At 40.2% G+C, this 13811-nt stretch overlaps 2 protein-coding genes across 4 annotated transcripts in view; one reads left to right on the forward strand and one right to left on the reverse strand.

The window, feature by feature from the left end:
- Window positions 1–13811, forward strand: part of PPP1R3D (protein phosphatase 1 regulatory subunit 3D) — a 162915-nt gene that overhangs the window by 139145 nt on the left and 9959 nt on the right. For 2 of the 3 annotated variants that reach the window (XM_067554135.1, XM_067554136.1), the window contains one exon: window positions 2637–2777. The gene's annotated coding sequence lies outside the window, so the exon portion shown is untranslated. Of the gene's footprint in view, window positions 1–1111; window positions 1201–2636; window positions 2778–13811 lie in introns of those variants that run through there. The other variant, XM_067554137.1, reaches the window with a different exon arrangement.
- FAM217B (family with sequence similarity 217 member B) lies at window positions 32–10612 on the reverse strand. The gene is made up of 4 exons (XM_067554134.1): window positions 10427–10612; window positions 9036–9147; window positions 8846–8931; window positions 32–7237 (listed from the first exon to the last, which is right to left on the reverse strand). The coding sequence occupies exons 1-4, from the start codon at window positions 10519–10521 to the stop codon at window positions 6073–6075; spliced, it is 1458 nt and encodes a 485-aa protein (XP_067410235.1). The 5' UTR covers window positions 10522–10612; the 3' UTR covers window positions 32–6072.

Genomic DNA, 13811 nt, shown 5'->3' on the forward strand with positions numbered 1-13811 from the left:
CTGATGAAAAAGCATAGGAAAATGACAAAGATACAGTATCATACGTTTATATAAATAAATAGATAGTATACACTGAATTAGCAAGATCACTTTCATATTGATATTACTAGCAAAAATAAAACAAAAACAAACATAAAATAAACAAGAGCGTAGTATTACTGAACACAGGAAGCTAGGCTACGAAGTTCTCAGGAAGTTAATATATGACTATTGTTTCAGATACATCATATTCAACAGGCCCGAGTACCCACAAATCCCACTAATGTCTATGGGAGCTGCAGATGTTCAGTGCCTTTGCAAATCAGGCCCTTAAACTCCATCTAGGGCATTTTTTCATGGTAGATATTTTTAACAATTGTACAGACTCAGAAAAGGGTACTTTACACTTAATATTACAAACCCTTCTCAGCAAAATCACCATGAAAATGTTCTGTAGCTAGCACTAGATCCTTGAAATAACAGTTTCAAGATGTAAATTGCCTCCGAAACAGCAATGGCCATCACATAGAAAGGAAACATGCAGGGGTGCTTATTTTTAAGGTAAAGTTTAGGAAGTATGAAGATAAGTGGGCAAAAATAGCCAGGATATTGAAGGATATATATTCAGGCTACTGTACTTGTTTTGTTGCTTTTTTTCTTATATGACCGATCCAGTTCACAAGGATGAATTAAAGTTACAGAGAAACCTTGTGGATCCTTTATTAAAACCAAACACAATAAATTCAGTTTAATAAAAACTGGTCTATTCCTTTTATACATGTGATCCTGAAAACTGTATCCCTGAATGAAAAGCCTGGAAAATGTGTATAAAATAAGTGAAGTATGTACTTTAATCCTTTGCATAAATGATTGCATTCATCTGTAGGCTCTGCATGTGCACAAGCTAAATGGAGGTAGAGTTGGCAAACAAAAAATGGATTCCATATCAAAGTCAAGTAAGTGCTGGAGGATAAAGCCCAAATCTCACAGTCTACTGCTGTGTGGAGGAGCAATTATGCCTTTAAGGGATGGGCTGGAACCTAAAACCAAATCAGCCTGGGTGTGATCAAGCTCCCCCCCTACCCTGGGTTATTTAAACAGGAAAAGGAAGTTGAGTAGGATGAAGGGGGTTAGAAGTTATGTAGGCTGTGGTCTTTATGCTGCAAGCTCAGGGATTTTGTTTGCTGACTAACTTTGGGAGCTCTGGACCAGGGCTCTGAGGTAAGAGCCTTATGAACTCTGTTAAGATTGCTGCTTTCCCTGAGCCCTTCTTAAAGTGAAGCTTTACTTTGTTAGTTTATTTTGGTCTAGATCCTTTACATGGTGCTAAGAATAAAATAAATATGTTGTAAGGATTGTTGTTTGGAGAAAACACAACAGTTTAGTGCTATAAATGAGGAAAGGAGGCTGTGTTAGGAGTAACTGGAGACCAGACTTGTGTGTTGATCAGTCCAAACTAGTGTTCAATTATTTAACAAGTGTTATGACCTACACCAATGGCATCACCATTTTTACCTGCCTGATGTATTTATTTGGCCCTCCACGACAGATTCAGATACAAGCTTTTATTTAAAAACAAAGCTTTCTAGCCCTCCCAAACGTAAACAGCTCTGTCTAAAGCAGATTGAAATAATTCTTAGAGGTGTAGACTGCCACACTGATCGCCATGCTGAAAGCTAAGGACACTTTAATGGCAAATTTCCTTTTAAAAATGTAAGTGCCAACAGATCATACAAAAAGTGTATGTATCTGGATGCTTAACTTGTGTAACTGTATGTGCAAATGATCAAGTAAGGGCAGTTGGTAGTCACTTTTCAGAGGAGAATCTTACTTTAAGTAATACTCAATAGTATAATACACTGTATAACAGATTCCTGGTTTTACTGGAGTTTGGCTTTTAAAATAAGTATTCATGATTATGGCCCTGCTCCTACACATCTTCGCTCCTGTATGAAACCTTACTCTCGAGTACTTTCACTGAATACCATGGAATTACTCATGCAAATAAAGGTTTACAGAATTGGGCCCAAAGGATGAAATTCACCTGTTGGACTCAAGACCCATTGGGTCAAAAAGTAGAATTTCCCATTGGCTTTGAAAAAAGATGGAACAGCAGACACAAGGGTTGTACTGCAGCTTGCTGGTAGTCTGAACATCTGAATTCCATTCCCCAAAGTTCTCCCACACCCTCCAGTAAAGCCAGTTTATTTGATCTTTGTGCACAGAGAGTTGAACTTGGCCTGAGCTGATTAGAACATAACATGCATGTAACTACAGTAGTTCTAAAAATAATTGAAACTTGGCTTGATTATTAAAAATGGAAAGAATCCTATATATTAAAGTGGTTTTCTTCCATCATTCTATCCGAGATTCACATTTGGCCTACAATTGACTAGGAAAAGAACATTAAAAATCACTCAGACTATTCCTGGGCATATGACTTCATTTTGAATGTACAGCAAAATATTCTATTTTATTACTACTTCTATGAAAATTCATATGTCCAAAGTCCATATAAATACATGCTATAAAAGTTTACGGAGCTGAAGTCAGGCAATATACAGTGATCAAAAGGAAACCACTCAGCATTTTATGTAGCGAGTTCAACCAATAGCAATATAATTTAAATAGCTTAATTTGCTCTTTTGTATTTACAGCTTCTTAATTTATGGTAGGCAAGAACCACCAAAGAGTCGTCACTCAATCATATGTCAGCTAACTGCTTGATGCTGGTCCCTGGTGCAGGAGGATGAGAAGTTTAGCATCTGCCATATAAATGTTTTCTTCTTTAAAAAAAGGTATCAAACTTTTTTCAGAATTTTTTCCTTGTTTTCAAAAGGAAGGAGCCAGATCCCCAGTTTCTGTAAATCTGTGCCATTCTGTTGGCTTGGAATTACACCAACTGATGATCTATCTTGAATTCTTTGGTAGCAGGTACACTCATATCTTTAATTTCCTGTCTCTCAGATTTCCTCTCTGCCAAAACAAACATTTCAGCCCAAATATGGTCCTGAAACAGTGTCCAATCCTGGCTGTAGAGTCACTTTCTTGCGGCAAGTAACAGTGGCTTTCCCTGCATGGAGTCCCTTCACCCACTTCTGAAATTGGAACTCAACCAAGGTGAAGCATAGTGGACGGCAGGCCAGTGCTACTGACTGTAGGTGGAGAAGCATGTAAGAGATTGACAAGGAGCTGTCTTTATACCAAAATGTATTGGTGCTTGAGCAGAAACCCTTCCTATAGTGGCCTAATTTTCAATGGGAACTGCAGAGCTCAGCAGCTTTGAAAATCAAGCCACAATCTAATGGGATCCATCATTTTTCCTTATTCATCAAACCTCATAGGAAAAAAAGTATAGGATTTTTCATCTAGAAAGAGTTTGTGTGGAGAGGGAAAGGAAATCTCAACAGAGCAATAAGATAGTTGTCCAGCTTCTCAGCCATTTTCCAAGTAGGCTGGAAAAAGCTTTGAATATTAATTATTGGGGGAGGGAAATAGGTTTGGGCAAGGCTTAAGAGATCATTATAGATGCCATATGTATGCGCCTGAAGGTTTCCTCAATCATTTCACGTGGGATGTTCTAGACCAGGAAGGAGTAACCATAAAAATAAATCTACAGCTCTCCCAGACAGACTAGAAAAATGCTACACCAAACCCTCCAGCTTTTAGAGTTAGGGAAAGTAATTCCACAAGACACAGTAACTCCAAAGGTATAGAGTGATGGTTACTTCTGTATCTTTGGTCTAGAAATTGAAATAAATGTGTCATTACTGTATTCTTGGGCAATCTTCCTCCTGACATCTGCCATCTTTCCCTGCTGACCATGTCGGAGAAATCAAACTTAAGGAAGACATGAAAAAGACAAAGTCCAGTTCCTAGGGGCAGGTATCCATGTCACAAAAAATCCACCACCACCAGTGGTAGCCTCAGCAGTGAGAGTGAAGAATGATTTTAAACATGTCCAAGACAGACTTCAGGAGGAGGCTGGAAGGGGAATTCTGCCATTCTCACTGCCCATGCTGTGTAGATCAATAGCTTCATTCTCTAAAGTTGTCAATTCATCTTTCACCAACACGACAGTCACATCATCTTTGTAAAGCTATGAAAGAGATGCTGATGGAAATGAGAACCTCAGAGCTTGGATTAGCTGTGATTTAGTTCATTCCTAGTCCCGGGAGATGCTAACATTACTCTCCTGGGCTCAGTTCTGCTTCCAAAATTTGCAGGAAAATATGCTCAAGGGTTGCTCAAATCCAATTATTGTCATTTGTAAGAGGGTAATTTTATGTTGCCAATACCAGACTGTTGTCTCACAACAAACTTGTCTGGAAAGGGAAGAAATGCATCTTTTCTCCAAACCACTGTGGGTCAAATCCTGCAAGCTACTCAGTACCTTCAACTTCCATTGCCATCACTAGGATCTGAGAATGCACAGGAGTTTCTAGGATTGGGCATCTTATTACAAGGGAGTGAACATAAGAATGGCCATCCTGGGTCAGACCAATTGTCCATATAGCCCAATATCCTGTCACCCAACAGTGAGTGGCCAATGCCAGATGCTTCAGAGGGAATTAACAGAACTGGGCAGTTATCAAGTGATCCATCCTCTGTCATCCGGCCCCAACTTCTGGCAGGCAGAGGCTTAGGGACACTCAGAACATGGGGTTGTGTCCCTGACCATCTTAGCTAATAGCCATTGATGGACCTATCCTCCATGAACTTATCCAATTCTTTTTTGAACCCAGTTATACTTTTGGCCTTCACAACATCCCCTGGCAACGAGATCCACAGGTTGACTTTGCACTGTGTGAAGACGTGCTTCCTTATGTTTGTTTTAAATCTGCTGCGTATTAATTTCATTGGATGACCCCTGGTTCTTCTGTTATGGGCAGGAGTAAATAACACTACTTTCTGCACATCATTCATGATTTTATAGAAGTTTATCATATTCTCCCCTGCCCCCTTAGCCATCTCTTTTATAACAGTTCCAGTTTTCTTAGTTTTTCCTCAGATGGAAGCTGTTCCATAATCTTAATCATTTTTGTTGCCCTTCTCTGTACTTTTTCCAATTCTACTATATCGTTTTTGAGATGGGATGACCAGAACTGCATGCAGTATTCCAGGTGTGGGCATACCATGAATTTATATAGTGGCATTATGATATTTTCTGTCTTATTATCTATCCTTCTCCAAAAAAGTTCCTACCATTTTGGTAGCTTTTTGAATTTTTTTTTGAGATGTTTTTAGAGAATTAGCCAGGATGACTCCAAGATCTCTTTCTTGAGTGGTAACAGCTAACAACATGAAAAGAGTCACCTTCTAAATGACACAAAGCAATAAGACCTACAAGGTAGACTTTAAGGAAAATGGTCTACAAATACAACAAAGGTAGCTGTATAAAAATATTCAGGTCATATTCTTGGTCAGTCACCAGATGACAGTTGTCAATCACTTAGCAACTTAGTATGATTGTATCTAATAGAATCTTTTCTGACTCAGAAGATTACTTCAAAACATTCTCTGCTTCCTGCTCCTCAAAGTGTCCAATTTCATGCTCTTCTCTCAAGAATCAGAGATTTTGACTTTGCATAGATGAGTCTGGCCTGTTTCATTATCTTATATAATCAACTAAGCACTTTTCCATCGGAAAGAAAAGCAACCCTGTCCCACACTATATGTGTGTGTCTGCTCAATGGAGTTAGTATGGATTTGATTCTCCTCTCATATACAGCAGTGTAAATCAGGAGTAACTCCACTGAAGTCAGTGAAGTTACGTTAGTGTAAGTGTGAGACCAAGTCAGACATTTTATGTTTTCCTAAACTTATTAGCTAGAATCCTCTTTCATAAGCAAATGTAAACCCTTTAAGTAAAGACAAATGGAAGAAATTTGCCTTCAGAGAAAAATATTCCCTGTTGGCCCTGCTGGTTTAAGATCAAATGTACTTACATGTGCAATGCTGACCCCAGAAATATGCAGCAAGAACAACTTTCTACAGGATTTTCTGTTGGAAAAACTATGGCCCCTCCCCAAGTGTACACCACGATCAAGCAGTCAGCACCATGTTGCCAATTTACTAATTCATTCTTCTACATTATTTAAATTTACATGATGCTTGCTTCACACCATTTGTTTTTAGCTTCCTGTCCCCTGTTGGTTTCTTGGAAGGAACATAATTATTCGCATTTCCATTCTTTTTCAGATTAGAACATGCCTGTGTTTTTAGCCCCTGGACGGGGACAGCTGAACTATGTTTGGGGAGTCTAATATTACCAACATCCTGAATCTTGGAGCTGTTTGCACAGGGCTGCACATTAAGAAGTTGCTGCTTGGTGGATGGTCTCTTTTTCACCTCACCTCTCATTTCACAAGCTTGTCTCTGTGGGGATAATGTGCCATCCATGACCTCAGCAATTTTTGCGTGTCCTGGATATGCATGTAACTGGCTATTTTCTTCATAGTGCACATCACTCCTGTGACCTGAAAGGCTGGTGGGAAGCTTTTCTTGGGGAGTTAACTGCTTGTTAGTCAAAGGGCTATGCAATGATTTGCCCTTGCCAGGACTTTTTAGAGTCCGAATGGTACTAGGGGCAGTCTGAGGCCTAGCTTTGGCTGTCTTTCCTTTCTCATTCTGTATAGTTTGCATCTGCAGCAACTCCAGCTGCAAAAGCCTATCGATATATTTCTCAAGACATCCTGCTGGCTGTGGTCGAGATTCAGATTTACCTTCTGTGTTAACAAACATTGCCAGCTGCTGCAGGTCCCAAGAGTTGAAAGGGGGTGGGAGGAAGTCAGGATAATAGTACACTGATTCTTTATACCCTGCATCAAAGAGGTGTTCAAAACATGCTGGGTCAATTTCTTCAGCTCTGAGGTTGAGTTCCGGCGGTGTGCAGGGGGAAGGGAGAATGGGAATTCTTTCTGAGTCAGAAAGGTCACTGGCACTGTCTTCGGCAGCATCCTCTTGAATAATTCTCACTGATTCAAAATCAAGAAACATCTCATCCACAGAGGTCCCTGGACATTTAGAAGTGCAAGGGATGGCTTCAGTCACATGCTCTCCAAGACTTCTTTGAGATTCTCCTTTCTGAGTGGAATAAAATCTTTGCATCAGTGCATCTTCTGCCCTACTGCCACCTTGTGAATTACCCTTCAAACTGGAAGGGATTCTGTATAGTCCAGATTCACTTTGCTTTCTTTCCGTGAGGTCCTTCTTTGACCTTTGTACTCTGTGCAGTGATGTGCAAACACTCATCATTCTACATGAAAAGAAAAAGCATTTACAGTTAGATCGTGTAACCCCTTTGGAATGGCAAGCTCCACCAGGGCTTGTGAACCCCACAACTTTGGGAGCCCCGGCAGTGTCCACAAGATGAGTCAAAGACAGAAAATTAAGGATAAGAGAAATGGTCTGAAAATCTATGAATGAGATGAAATTAATATTCGCTGGCAGAAATAACACTGCCTCGCCCATTTCACTGTCTGACCATTGTGATCTGCATTACTTACAATATGTGTTTTATGTAAAGTGTAGGATATATGAAAGTAAATTTGGATCTATAGGAAAAGGCTGGCTCGTGTAAGAAGGGACAGTTGAGATCTGAAACAGAAATAAAATAGCTAGGCTTTCCGGGCCCTATCATCAACTCATCTACACTGATGTAGGTGCCTTGACTTCAGCTGAGCTTTGCCACTTTATACCAGCTCAGGAGCTGGTATAAAGTCTGTGTGGTTAAATGCTAAATGGTTAAAAACCAGAAAACTTCTGCTCTTAGCTCCTTAATTAGTAAATATAGACATTAGCCACCATTTGCTCACAGGTACCATAAGGTGAACTGGAGAGAGGAGTTTTTAAGTATACTTAAAACAGGAAATAGTGGTGGTAAGCATGTAGTTCCTGTTGGGAAATGTTGCCTTTTTAAACACATACAACTGTCATTTATCAGGAGACATGTCTGCATTTTTACCTAAAATGAACTGGCGGAGAATGTGCACAAGCAAATATGCAAAAGCACAAAGGAGGCAACAAAGAAAACTCTGACTGTAGATAAGAAGATATTATGACCATAATCAAGATTCTGCAATAAGACTGGTTTTAGTCCAATGCAGGTTCTGATCAATATCTGAAACAGTTTTCTTTTTTAAGACCAGTTTAAAATAAAATTGTCTCCCCTTCCTGTTGAAGTTGCAACAAGCTCTGAAAAAGACTCTTCAAGTCTTTGTGGCATTCACATTGCAGTCCAGCTGCAAGACAGCCTCAGATCTCACAAACTTCTCTCTTCTCAACCTCAAATCCCTCTTTGTTTCCCCATTGAGTTCAGTCTCTTTATCCTCCAATGTCAAGTCTCTGCACAACTCCACAACTCCAAAATGAAAAGTATAAATTTAATCTGTCACTTTCTCTGCTCCCTACATCCACTCCTCCAACCATGTCCTTTGTTTTCTCCCACTAATTGCTGTATGCTTTCTCTCATGATCTTCCCAATTTATCCTTGGAAAAGCTCTCACATCCCAGGTGTCAGATGCCCTCTCTCTTTCCCTTCAAACCCCACTTCTTTCATTAATTTTTCCTGTGTTCATCCTCATAGACTGTTAATGTCAATGACGTTTTGTTTTTCTTGCTGTCTCCTGTTTCACTTGAATCTGATTTTAACTGGAAGCTCTTTGGGGAAGGATAGCAAGTTTCCATGCTGGTAACTTAAATTTGTGTTTCTAATAACTAAACATAAAGGGTGAAATCATGGCCCCAATTAAGTCAAAGGCAAAATTTCCATTGACTCCAATGAAGCCAGTATTTCACCTGAAGACTTATTTACAGCTTTGAAAAATCTATGGACATCAGACAGACAATATATAAAAAACTTTACCTGTTTTGCTGATGAGCCTCATCTAGCCTGTTTCTTTCCTTGTAAAGAAAACCTGGTTGACTATCATCCTGGATGCAATGGGAAGTCTAGAAAACATATGTAAATATGTCTACCTATAACTGTAATAAAGAAAAATCTGAGAAATTTCAGCAAATTTTTTTATATATGCAAAGAATTTGAATTGATTTACCTTTTCGGTGGTATTTAAAATACTCTTGCCTAATCTGCTGGGAGAAGGTCTTATAGGAGGACGTGGTTTCTTTAGTCCTTTGGTACTTGGACTGCCCTTTCCACCACTGGAACTAGCAATAAATAAACAGGATATAGTGATTAAATAACAATATATTTGATAATCACAGCTTCAGTACAGTACAAATTTGCAAAACAGGTTAACTTAAAAAAAAAAAAAAAAAAAAAAAAAGGAGAAGAGAGAGAGATGGTCATTATTATATTTAAGGCTTAAGAGTTTCTTAGATTTAAAGGATTTATCACTTATGCTTCACTAAACTTTTTTCAGGTATATTTGGTGGTCACTTTTAATTTACATACTACATAAGTGCTTAACTCACAAATAGATAATTCAACAGTAATACTTCACACTTTTATAGCACCTTCTTTCTAAGGATTTCAAAGCAATTTACAAACATCAGTAATTATCCATATTCCTATTTGTTTGCACAGTGCCTCGCACATTCAGAACCTGGTTTATGACTGGGACTAACTAGTATTGCAATACAACTGAAGTAATAATAATATCCAGTATTAAGACTATAGCAGGCCAAATCTTGCTTGCCTTTCTTATGTGCATAGTACCAGTGATGCGTGAGAGATCCATCATAAGGATGTAAGCAGAATTTGGCCCAGACTGTACAGTCTGTTATGATATTAATAGAAGCTATTTCATAACGGTGGCACAAAGAAAATGCAGAGTTCTGTGGGATTACAGATTGGTGCTTAAATCAGGAGCAAAAACTCCCACATGCATTCAAAATGAATGATATGCATACTGATTTGGACAATTTGACATTACAAACCAGAGCATATTCACTTAAATAAATCCAAAACACTCTCTCTGGGGGCGTATCAGGAAAAAAAAATTAATATTTAAAATAACACATTCTCTAAGAATAAGAAAAGTTGCATTTGCATTGCACACGAGCAATATACCTTATTTTAAAAAAGAATGCTTTAAAATGTCACTTCAAAGCAAGTATATTCTATCCTCCATGTCTTCTTTCAGATGGATTGCAGTAAAATTCACTTGTCTGTCAATACATATTACTCATTTTTTAGTTGAAGTCAGTACCGTGTGTTTTGTTTGGAAAGATGCTGTTTTGTCACTTTGGGTTATAAAATAATGAAAGCAAGTCCCAGTCCCTCCAGCATGGAAGCAATCACCTCTGTAACTTTGTGATCTGCAGGTAAATTGCTTGATCATCTATGTCGTTGTGAATGAACAAATAGATAAATGAAAAGGAAATAAATGACAACCTGGCTAGTCCACCGAATCACACAAACAGCTGCTACTAATCTACAATAATGACATATGTCCCTAACAGAGAGAGAAAATAATTTCCTTACATTACTATTCCATTGTGGGTTTCGTGGATTTGGTTGTCCTTTCTCAGTGTCCCTCGGTGCAGTAGTAAGGGATAATCTTGAATGCCTGGTCCCATTATTACTTCTTTTAAAGAGTACTTGCACCTTTTTATTTTTACATCGTTTTACACAATCTTAAACAAAGGACTCCAATCTTTTCTGCGTATAAAACAGAATGGAGCGGACAAGGATCACCACCTCCTATGCACGCAGTAAACAAACACCATGCAGTCCCCCCCCCCCCCCACACACACACACGTGATTTAATCTTTTATAACAGTAGGATAAAAATAATGAGCTGGCGAGCTGCACTGGACAACAATAGCTCCCTCCCCCAAAGCTTGCTGAAGGGGCAGCTGCATTATGCATCTTCTTATTGCTGATCTTTGGTGAGTTGTCATCCCCAGGGCTATTGCAGGGAGAGCAGTGCAGCGGTCCCCCCTCCCCGGGGAAATAGGTTAGCTATTAGAATTGCAAAGCATTGTGGGTGAAGGACAGCAGGGAGATACGCAGGCTTTTCTGCAGGAGGAAGGTTGGCTGCAATATTTATCAGGCACAGCCTGCCAGTCACCCCAGACTAGCATAACCCTGCAGCGGGGAGGCTGTGCTAGTCCCACCCCAAAATCTGAGTGTCATGGGAGTCTGTTGACAAACATGGCTTTGCTTGATCACTTTAATACACAGCAGCCCTGGAACAGCGACCCTTCACTTTAGGATGTGTACTCCATTGTTGTGATTGAATTGCCACAAAATGAGCATTGGGTGGAGCTGTCTCATTTCCGTGCAAATGGGTGTGCGTGTCTCTGACTTTACAATAAGGAGAACAGATGATCAGGCACCTGCACTTTCCCTTTGAGCTGCCCTTGTGTCGTCCCCCCCCCCCCCAAAAAAAAAAAAAAAAAAAAAAAAAAAAGCATAGCCCTGGTATATTTTTGTAGACACTGGCAAATGTTCAGACTATATACATTTCATTTTTATGCTCCTCCTTCCAAAAGGGCAATCCTATGTAAAGTCTGAATTCTGTATTGAAAATGCCGAAGCAGTCTATGGGCTGCTCTCACTTGTTCCCTTGAAATTGCATTCTCTAGACCAGGGATAAAAAAGGGAAGTGATGTAATTTCCAGAAGATGAAGGGATGACATTTTGGAATTGGTTTTCTGTCATCTGTCCTTAGTTCTGATCTAGCAAAATGCAGAACCTTAAGTATTTCTCTTTTCTCCATCAGAAATCTCATCTCCTGGACCAGGACAGTGGGGGATGCGTTTTCTGATGTGTTTCTTTGCCATCCTTCAGGAATTCCTTTGACCGCCTGTCCCCCATGCAATTTCTGATGGGGTGCAATATCTCAGAATTTGCATTCCTCACATATTCTTGACCGTGTTGCACAGGGGAGCAATTTTTGACAAGTCTCACTCCAGAGAATTTTGCATCACTTGTTTGCTTTAAAAGTAATAAGGTTTTGTTTTGTTATTTTAGTAAATATTACATTTTACCTGGATGGTCTCAGTAATTCTATTTATATTCCAGATGGGAATAAGTATTTAAATGGCACTCTATAAAGGTATAATGATGAACATTCTGTGTGGGAAGGATGCTCAATTAAAAGTAATATTCTTACCCTGACTTCTAACTATGTGTCAGACCCTGCTGTCCCACCAGAAAAACTTAATTATTCTCATTACAAAAAGATTAGGACTAGATCCTTGCTCCCAATAAGATTATGCTGTGTTGTTCCAGCTATACAAAGCAGCCTTCAAGCTGTTTAAGTGGCCAGCTGGGGATTCTTCTAGTATAGTACAGAAGAATTTCCAGTGGCATCAGGCCGGTGTAGCAATGGTAGCTGTGGATGTTGTGACGAAGTGGAGATATTCCTGGGGCTTTCTCTGAGTGCTGTGTGTGCCTCAGTTTCCTCACATACTCATGTATGTCGGTGATAGGACCGGGTGTGCGATCACTTCAGAGACCACTAGAGAGCAAATGGGCCTTTCCCAGCCACATGTACGCAGACCTAACCAGGACCCCCTAGCCTGGCCCAATCAGTTGCAAGAGGTTGTGACCAACAGGAATGGCCACCTTGCCCAGGAAGGAGACAAAGGACAGGGGAGGGGCTAGGAGACAGGTCTGGGGGTAAGAGGCCAGTCCCCCCGTGGGTGCATGGTGGGGAGCCTGAGAATGGGGCTCTCCCAAGTGGTTGCTGCTGTAACTTCTAGTTAAGGCTGATAGCAAGCAAAGTCTTTCTACGGTGTGAACCTGAGAACTAAAAAACCCTTCTGGCTTTCACGCTGGCTATGAATCGCTTCTGACTGCAAGGCGGAGTGCATGGCCCTTTGGGCATGGAGGAACGCTCTGGGACCCATCCAAGGGGGGCAGTCCCGCAGGGGAAGTTCAGGCGGAGCAGGAGTGCTGAATACTGCGGGGCCACAGTCAGGAGGCTGCGGCACTGGTGTGTGGAGACCTGAGAGGCAGACACTGAAACACTAGAGTCCCGACTGGCTGTGCCCAAGTGGTTCAAGGGGACGATCCCTCCGGGACTCTGTGACAGATGTTCATCCCCTTGTTTATTGACTGCCAACATAAGTGGCATGAATTATGTCCTTAACTAGTCTGTCACAGTCCCTCTGCTACCCCTTCTGCCAGTGAGATCAGTTTTGACATCCCGTTCATCTGCTCACACAAGCCTCTCTATACCATCTCTACAGCTATGCCTCGAACACTCTCCTACAACCTATTTCTCAAGTCACCATGGGCAAATTTTCCTAAGTGGTTAGTGAGTGGGGGGTGCTTCATTTTTTGCATGCCCAACTTGAGACACCTTAAAGGGGCCTGATTTTAAGAAAGTGATAAAAACTCACCTCTGAAAACCACTCTTAAGTTGGCCACCCAAAACCTGAGGCATGCAAAATCAAGTTACTTTTAAAAAACTTGGTCCCGCTCTCTCCCAAAAATTCACTGGTACCATAAACCCTGTTAGAGATGAACAGCAAGGATTGTAAACTAAAAAAGTTTGCTAAGAAATGTGCATGATCTGAGTTACATGATCTTGTTTATTTAAACTTGTCCAGTTCTTCACCTTCTGCTATTATTTGTTCTCCCTCATTTGCTGTCATGTCTAACTCCTAGACTATAAGTGCTGCAGGGCAGAGACCACGTGAAGAGTCTTGCACACCATTCTGCTTAATACAAATAATAACAATGAATTACTTTCTTGCTCCTGTGTTTTGTATCTGATGTGAGAAGTACAATGTTCTCACTATGTGATGTCTGAAACCAAGTTTCTCGTTTCCAATCTTTGACTGTTTTAACTGGTGAGAGTAAATGTATGCACAGCTTTTAAGTGTTAAATACCTTCAGCTGTTAACTCTTTGAG

Source organism: Emydura macquarii, unplaced genomic scaffold (genome assembly GCF_026122565.2).
Source record: "Emydura macquarii macquarii isolate MOO-44397 ecotype Brisbane River unplaced genomic scaffold, CSIRO-AGI_Emac_v2 contig_1483, whole genome shotgun sequence".
Lineage (NCBI taxonomy): Eukaryota > Metazoa > Chordata > Testudines > Chelidae > Emydura > Emydura macquarii.

Excerpts from the sequence above, each read along its gene's own strand:
- FAM217B (XM_067554134.1), bottom strand. The coding sequence starts at position 10,521 with ATGGGACCAGGCATTCAAGATTATCCCTTACTACTGCACCGAGGGACA. Across the intron at positions 8,932-9,035 it reads TTTTAAATACCACCGAAAAG|ACTTCCCATTGCATCCAGGA; the intron begins GTAAATCAATTC and ends TATGTTTTCTAG. Across the intron at positions 7,238-8,845 it reads GAGGCTCATCAGCAAAACAG|AATGATGAGTGTTTGCACAT; the intron begins GTAAAGTTTTTT and ends CTTTTCATGTAG.